The sequence below is a fragment of the Otolemur garnettii genome, unplaced genomic scaffold (assembly GCF_000181295.1).
Source record: "Otolemur garnettii isolate 467f Iridium unplaced genomic scaffold, OtoGar3 scaffold00015, whole genome shotgun sequence".
NCBI lineage: Eukaryota > Metazoa > Chordata > Mammalia > Primates > Galagidae > Otolemur > Otolemur garnettii.
The window spans coordinates 23683376-23692375 of NW_003852410.1; the positions used below are offsets into that span (position 1 = coordinate 23683376).

The 9000-nt window shown below is 41.2% G+C and overlaps 1 protein-coding gene across 1 annotated transcript in view; it reads right to left on the reverse strand.

Moving 5' to 3' along the window:
* The window catches only part of LOC100961187 (putative uncharacterized protein C3orf49), a 17642-nt gene extending 13774 nt beyond the window's left edge, over positions 1–3868 (reverse strand). Inside the window, exon 1 of the mRNA XM_003785592.2 lies at positions 3632–3868. Coding sequence (XP_003785640.1) covers positions 3632–3837 — 206 coding nt within the window. The 5' untranslated portion in view covers positions 3838–3868. The remainder of the gene's footprint in view (positions 1–3631) is intronic.
* Between the last annotated feature and the right edge of the window lie 5132 nt (positions 3869–9000).

Sequence of the window (9000 nt, forward strand, 5' to 3'; positions counted from 1 at the left end):
GAACACAGGTGCCCACCACAACACCTGGTTATTTTTTGGTTGCAGCCATCATTGTTGTTTGGCGGGCCCAGGCTGGATTCAAACCCACCACCTTAGGTGTATGTGGCTGGCGCCTTAGCCGCTTGAGCCACAGGTGCCGAGCCAAGCGAGTCTCTTGCCTCAGCCTCCCAAATAGCTGGGACTATAGGCGCCTGCCATAACACCCGACTATTTTTGTTGTTGTTGTAGTTGTTGTTGTTGTTTGGCAGGCGTGGGCTGGATTCGAACTTGCCAGCTCTGGTGTATGTGGCTGGCACCTTAGTTGCTTGAGCTATAGGTGCTGAACCCAGGACACTCATTTAGATAACACACTATAAACTTATGTACAGTGAATCTATGTGCCATCTTCATAATTTCAGCATATCTTAGTATTAAAAATACATATTTCCTGATAGATTTCTGTGCTCAAAGTGCTAAACACTCCTGAGTGCTTTCAGGTGTGTTATATAATTTAATCCTTACACTGTCATCTCTGTTTTATACATGAATAAATTAAAGCTTGGGGCGATTAAATAACTTGTGCCCCAATGACCTGATTCTAAGATTGATCTGTGTTATTAATGGCTATGCTAGAATGAATATCACCGATGTCACGATACAGTTATTTACCTGATATTCCTCCTCAGTTAACTGGGCTTTGTTAGTCTCATCCAAGGGAGTAATATCAGCGAGATCCTGGGGCTTTTTAAAAATTAAAATATTACTTTTGAGATCCTTATAGATTCATACACAGATGTAAGAACTAATACAAGGAGGGTCTGTGCATTCTATCCAGTTTCCTCAAATAGTAACATCTTGCAAAACTGTGGTACATTGTCACAACCAGAATATTGACACTGATACGGTCAAGATACAAAACAAGAAAGTTTCCATAACTACCAGGATCTTTCATGTTTTATAGCCACAGTCACTTCTTGCTTGTCCTTACCTTCTTAATTTTGAAAACAATTAATTTGTCCTCCATTTGCATAATTTTTGTCCTTTCAAGAATATATGAATGGAATGAAATAGTGTGTAATATTTCTTTCTTTCTTTCTTTCTTTTGAAACAGAGTCTTACTTTGTCACCCTTAGTAAAGTGCTGTAGCATCACAGCTCACAGCAACCTCAAACTCTTGGGCTCAAGTGATTCTCTTGCCTCAGCCTCCCAAGAAGCTGGGACGCCTGACAGGCTTATACCACAATGCCTGGATATTTTTTATTGCAGTTGTCATTGTTGTTTTAGCTGGCCTGGGGGTGGGTTTGAACTGGCCAGCCTTGGTGTATGTGGCTGGTGCTGTAACCACTGTGTTTTGGGTATCTAGTCCTATACTGTATTTGTTTTAATTGCTGAGGAATATACCATGATATAGATGTACATGCTCTATTGAATCATTCACAAGTTGGCCAATTGGGTTGTTTCCAGTTTGGAGCTATAAGAAATAAAGCTGCTATAAACATTTGTACATGGGTTTGTGTAAACATAAATCTTCAATTCTCTGGGTGAAATCTCAGGTTTTATAGTATATTATGCTGTTATATTATATTTATATTACGTATATTTCTAATATGGAGTAAAACAAAATCATAACTATTAAAACTGTTCTTTATATGCTATCCAAAACATTTTCTGTGGCACCAGTAGCAGTACTACCCTCCAAAAAAACATCATTCTAAATGGAACCTAAATCATTCAGCTTTCTCTGTAATTACACATAGAAATAGCTAGTGAGAGCTTAGGCACTCAAGTTAAATGGTCTTGGTTCAACTCAGAGCCACAGTTCCTGACCGTGTGACCTTGAGCATGTTATTTAATCTCTATAAGCTTTGCTTTTCTTCTTTGAAAATGGGTATAGTCTTCTCAGAATTGTGAGAATAAAAGGAATAATTCGTGTTTGGAACCTAATAAAGCATTCAATAAATGATGCTTTTATTACCATATGAACCAAATCTGCATGGAGAAAATGTAAAGGGCAAAGCAGCACATGCTGAAGGCAAAAGAAAGAAGACCTCGGGGCTGGCAGCCTCGCTTCTGAGACCAAGGATGGAATTCTGCAAATTGCACACACACACACACACACGTTTAGGGGGTGCTATGCACATTTAGTCCTTAGAGTTGTGTACAGTTTTTTTTTTTTTTTTAGACAGAGTCTCCCTTTTGTCACCCTTGGTAGAGTGCTGTGGTGTCACAGCTCAAAGCAACCTCCAACTCGGGCTTAAGAGATTCTCTTGCCTCAGCCTCCCAAGTAGCTGGAACTACAGGCGCCCACCAAAACGTCCAGCTATTTTTTTTGTTGCAGTTGTCACTGCTGTTTTAGCTGGCCAGGGCTGGGTTAGAACCTGCCACCCTGGGTATATGGGGCTGGCGCCCTACCGACTGAGCCACAGCTACCGCCTGAGATGTGTACAGTTACAGCAATAATTTTCTGGCAGATGGCAGTAAAGTGTCCTGAGGAAGGAGTGCCATTTCCTAATTTGCCCAAAGATAATTTATGAATTTTTATAGAATTAATCTTCCACGAGCGTCTCTGAGATTCTTAATGATTTTAATCTTTAAAATAATTTCTACTACTATAAACATGTACACACATAAAACTCCAGAAATCCAATTTCAGGTGGTTTAGGAATCTTCAAAGGTCATCCATGTAACGCCTTGGGTAAAACCCCAGTACTTATCAGTCTCTTTATCTCTACTCTGTGTCTCCCTCTCCCACCCTCCCCCTCTTCGTCCCTGATCTGTTCATAGCGTGATTTTAATCCATGGCCTGGCATTAGAACTGCTATAATTTCTAGAAGGAGAAGAACACTTTCATTTTTAAGTCTAAATATTTTTGTTGGTACTGAGTTTATTTGGTTATATTGCTTCCCTTTTGAGTGTCTATTTCTTATTGAAAGTAGAAATCTCTGCAATATTTTATTTTGTCCACTGAAGTTCAGAAGTTTGGTCTTTATACCTCAGGCCTCATGAAAACACCTCACTTCTCCATGTCTGAGCTGTAGCTCATGGACCCGGTATAAGAGAAAAGCCTAAAGAAATTGAAAAATAAATCACCACTCTGACTTTCCAAGTTAAAATATCTCATGTTTTTAATGTTTCATACCTGTTTTTATAGTTTTCTCCTTGATCTAAGAAAGTTTTAATATGATATTAAAGACGTATATACACGCGTGGAATATACTCAGATACTCACAGAGGACTTACTTCAGCAGCCAAAATTTCTGGGACCAGAAAAGAAAGCATTAGTTGAGGACTTATTTGAATTTTCAAATAATACTTTTTCCTGAGATGTCTAAAATCTGATGCTGAAATTTGAACTTAGTACTTATTTTAGTCTCATATGCCACATTAAAACTCAAATTGAGGTGGAAAGGAAAGGTTTTCTTGGTTACAATTAAGACTGTTCTGATCATAACATGAGTTTTGCACAGTAGTTCTAGGTTTTCTGATCCAACGCAGTACTTCCTCCCACCCCCAATCTGTAGAGAATCTTCATTTCTAAATGTAATGCTTAAAAAGAGGCTCTCCTTTTTCTAATTGTCACAGTGAATTTTATTCAATGCAAAAATCCCCAAACTCAGTCAACAGAAAAGAAAACTGAGTCCCCATCACATACCTTTCAATCCCTTTCCTTTTGAATGAGCCATTTTTCTTTTTGAGTTGCTGAAATCTTCGACAGTGGCCAACTTTTCCACAGGCAGCCTTAAAGGGTTCTAGTAGACATAGCTGAGGGCAGGCCATTGCTGTCAGCTTCTCGGGTAATAGCTGTTTTGGATTTCTTTGGCTCAGCTCTTTAGCTAACAGACTCCACAACAAAATCATCCAATTACTGAGTGCACTGTCAAGGTTTGGGATGTTTGGAGCAAGTATGTAGGAAATTTTTGTCGTCTTTTTCTTATTCACTTCCAGGTGTTAGAGACATAATTTGTGGGACTGGCCCAGTTTATAACTTCACAGAGGTCACCAGTGATTCATTTGACAGAGCTTTGTGAAATTCCAGGGTACTTTGTGGAAATTTTTGTAGATTCTTAGACAAGGCAATTACAGAAATAGCAATTTGATTGTCTGATCACTGCCATTTGGATAAGCAATAAAAACACCCAGACACCAATTGACCACCACATTTAATGTCTATGTTCGAATTCCAAAGGGGAAAGAACCTATAGGAATATCAATGATCTATTGATCAACAGAAGTTGAACTTGTTAGATCTCTCAGTTAGAGCTTGTGAATGCTCTCTTGTGCTGTGAGATACACATGAAAAGACCAGTAGTGTTTAGACGTCTCAAAGTATGCCCCAAGGGCTATTTTATTGCATCTTGGACTGTTGCAGTAGCCTCTCAAAACACACTGCTGACAAAGTTGAGGACCTGGCCGCCTGGGTTGGAACTTCTTACCACAAGATGGCAGCAGACACTAGGATTTATTCCAGTCACTGTGGCGCTGTGAGTGGGTCAGTCTGAAATAACTGGGCACTTAAGAAGGAAAAATCCTAAAAGATGTTGGGATATACAAGAATTACTCTGCTTTCTCTATTTGTATCTATCAGTAATCTGATTCACACTTCTCAAACTTCCTAGTGCACATGAATTGCGTAGGGATCTTCCTAAAATGCAGGTTTTCCAGTATATCTGGGGTAAGATCCAAGAATTTGCACTTCTAACAAACTTGCAGGTGACCCTGACGAGGCTGGCCTACAGAACTCACACTTGTAGTGAGGGTCTTGTATGTTCCTGTACACGTGGAAAGAGCTTTAAAATTGTTCAGGATGAAGTGTATGACGTGGAGGGGTTAAGAGAGTGTGTTTAGAAATTCCCCCTAGGTTCTTGCCCAGCTGTGTGACCTTAGTTCATTCACTTAATCCATCTGTGTCTGTTTTCTTATCTCTGAAGTGAGCATACTAACAGTGCTAGAACCGTGGTGGGTTTTTTGGTGATATTCCTGTGAAATAGAAATTGTGCTTTAGCAGGAAGTGAGACCCAGGAATGAACGTGTTAGGGCGCACCCACCACAGTGGGTGCAAACGCTCCTCTGTCCCAGGCTATGAGAAGCACTGAAACATACCGGACTTGAAACGCTGTGGCCAAGCTGGTGTGTGCTCCTATCCTACCTGTTTTTCCTTATCTGTTGAAATTTCCAGAACACAGTATATAATATGTACATAAATTAATGAATATATGAATGAGTACCTTCTTTAAACACAGGCCAGTATTTTTCGTGCAATTATTGATATTGCTGTCTTAATTCTACCGTATTCAGTCAGATATCTGGATTAGTAGCATTAATTTTATGTTAGGGAAAGCTGTTTTTTATTTGTGTGAGTTGTGTCTATGTTTGTGCATGTGTGCACGAGTCTCTGTGTATGTATGTTGTACTAAGCTCAAACATCTGTTGTTTTGACTTCTGTGAAAATATGGGTAGGTTCCCCAAAGTCCTGAAGCAGATGATGAAACTTGAAAGAGTGGGATGGGGAAAAGCATGTTGGGACACAGATGGAAATCAATTTTAAGGCGGGTCTCGATTTCAATGTTAGCTCTACCCTTTATAAGCTATGGGTTTGGGGGCAGGTGACGAAAGCTCTCTGAACTTCCATTTTCTTAGTTGTAAAATAAGAGTAATATCTGTTACCTCCCAGGGCTGTTTGGTCATTCAGTTATTCAACAAATATTTGAATGCTCACTGGTTGCTGGGCATTACCCCACACACCAAGGATATCACAACGAACAGTACACACAAAATCTCTGAACTAATATAACTTGAAATGCTGTGGAAAGGCTGAAGACAAACAAGAAAATTAAAAAATTCATTTCATCTAGTAGTAAATTCTATGAAGAAAATAAAAGAGGATGACAGGATGAGTGACTAAAGGACTTAAATGGGAAACAAGGAGAAGGATGTAGATGACAAGCTGGAGAAATATTCAGGGCTGAACTTGCTAAGTCCTACAGACCAAATTAAAGATATTGGTCTTGATCTTCAGAGCAACAAGAAGTTATTAACAGTTTTTAAGGTCCTAACCCATGCATATTTATTTTGGGAAGTGGGATTCAGCAGTGAAGAAAATGACTAGAATCTTTCCCTGAAATTACAATTTTAGTGGAGAACACAGACAGTAAACATGTTAACAAATAGATATATGGTTTCCCGCTACCAAAAAAGGAAACACAGTAGAAAGTGACTGGGAGTGGGCACTCTGCCCAAGTGCTCAAGAAAGACCTCTGGAAGAGGTAGCATTTCAGGTGAGAGACATTCAGTGATGAAAAGGAGATAAACTATGCTAAGATCTGCGAGAGGTATTTCAAACATGCAAAACTGCGTGAGCACGGGTTCAGTGATAAATGTGGACTAGGCATGTTTGAGAGCAGCACTGAGGTGGTGGGAACAGAGCTGGCAAGGGAGGGCATAGTGATGCATGTGTTTAAAAAAGATTGCTGTGTGCAGCTTGGAAAATACACTAGTGAGGAAATGTTGTGGTTGTTCAAAAGTCATTAGGAGGGCAATTAATTCAGGTTGGAGATGCAGGAATGAGACAGAAGTGCATGGATTTGGGCGGCACCTGTGGCTCCGTGAGTAGGGTGCCGGCCCCATATATTGAGGGTGGCGGGTTCAAACCTAGCCCCGGCCAAACTGCAACAACAAAAAAATAGCCGGGCATTGCGGTGGGCAGCTGTCGTCCCAGCTACTTGGGAGGCTGTGGCAAGAGAATCACCTAAGCCCAAGAGCTGGAGGTTGCTGTGAGCTATGATGCTACAGCACTCTAATGAGGGCAACAAAGTGAGACTCTGTCTTTAAAAAAAAAAAAAAAGAATTGCATGGATTCAGGAAATATTTAGGAAGTGTAATACTGAAATGAACTGGGTTCCAAGTGTACCAATGTAGTGGCTTTACTAAGGAGGAGCAGTGGTGCTATAGAGAAGGGCACCAATTTAAGAGTCCCCCATTAAGTCTACTTTTCTTTTAAACCATCCTTCACAGGACATTCCCTGGACATTCATAAATGTCCCTCTGAAAAGCCAAAAAACCAGCTGGAGCAGGGAAAAGTCTGGTCAAAACACCGTCTCCCGGCTCGGCGCCTGTGGCTCAACCGGCTAAGGCGCCAGCCACGTACACCTAAGGTGGCGGGTTCGAATCCCCAGCCCGGACCCGCCAAACAACAATGACGGCTGCAACCAAAGAATGGCCGGGCGTTGTGGCAGGCACCTGTGGTCCCAGCTACTTGGGAGGCGGAGGCAGGAGACTCGCTTGAGCCCAGGAGTTGGAGGTTGCTGTGAGCTGTAATGCCATGGCACTCTGCCCAGGGGGACAGCTTGAGGCTCTGTCTCAAAAAAAAAAAAGAAAAAAAACACCGTCTCCCTTGTTCTCAGCGTTATCCTTCCATTGGACATATCTGAGATTGCATAATCCTATTTAGGTAACCATGACAACAGTTGGCTCCTATGGAGATGGAAATTGATTGGAACTTTTCTTTTTTTTTTTTTTTTTGAGACAGAGCCTCAAGCTGTCCCCCTGGGTAGAGTGCCATGGCATCACAGCTCACAGCAACCTCCAACTCCTGGGCTCAAGCGAGTCTCCTGCCTCAGCCTCCCAAGTAGCTGGGACTACAGGCACTCGCCACAACGCCCGGCTATTTTTTGGTTGCAGCTGTCATTGTTGTTTTGGCGGGTCCGGGCTGGGGATTCGAACCCGCCTCCTTAGATGTACGTGGCTGGCGCCTTAGCCGGTTGAGCTATAGGTGCAGAGCCTTGATTGGAACTTCTAAGCAGGAATTGCAGATATGAATTCAAAGGAGCCAGGCAGGGAAATAAAAGCAGCAATGGGCAGGGTGTAATAGGGAGGGGTAGGAATTGTGGTAACCTGTAGAGAAATGGGCCAATCAAATGCTATTTCACTTCAAATCTTTAAGAAGCCTCTTGTGCATTTAAAAATGTGATCTGCAGGCCACATTTAGCCTATCAGACTAAATGATGTTTTATGTTAACTCTCCGTTCAGGTAGGTGTCTCCCATCAGTGATCCTAAAACTGATTCCCCTCCATCCCCAAGCTTTAACTTAAACTTAATCACAAGCATTCAATTGGCTCTTGGCCAAATATTAGGTGGTTTTTGCATCTTCTCACTCTCTGGTTGCATACTAACCTTACCTAGCAACTTGGAAGCTCTCTGCAAACTTGGTAAATGGAGATTCTATGTTTTGATGCCAAGTCAGGGTGTGGTAAACAACAGAGCCGGGCAGGATAATGCATTTTAGGCACAAAGTGAGTGAGTTTCCTGATGAGTTCTCCCAGAGTCAGTGATCATCCCATATTTATTTACCAGGATGTGGAAGATGCTTGCCTGTGGGCGGAATATGAATTAAGAGTTTTTTCAATACTATGCAGCCATAAAGAAAGATGGAGACTTTACGTCCTTCATGTTCACATGGATGGAGCTGGAAAATGTTCTTCTTATCAAAGTATCACAAAATGGAAGAAAAAGTATCCAATGTACACACCCATATTATGAAATTAATTTATACCTTTTATATGAAAGCTATAACCTAGTAACAGCTTAAGAATACGGGGAAGGGGGAGGGAGAGGGGCGAGGGGAATGGGTGGAGGGAGAGGGATTGGAGGGATCACTTCCCTGGTTTATCTTACAAGGGTACAAGTGAATCTTTCTAAGAGTAGAATTTGAACGTTTTAACACAATAACTAAGAAAATGACATGACGTCTATGTTAACCAGTTTGATGGAAGTGTTTTGGTGTGTGTGAAAACACCACACTGTACCCCAGAAGTACATTAATGTACATAGTTACCATTCAATAAAAAAAAAAGAAAGAAAGAAAAAAAAATTTCAATTCACCAAAAAAAAAGAGTTTTTTCAACTGGCTCTAGCAAATCTTCTTGGTAGAGCTTTTGCCCTTTTGAGAGAAGAAGGTATCACTTTACAGATCACTCATCAAGAACTGTCATGGGGACAGTGTGTCCTGGGTGCCTAGAGACAGG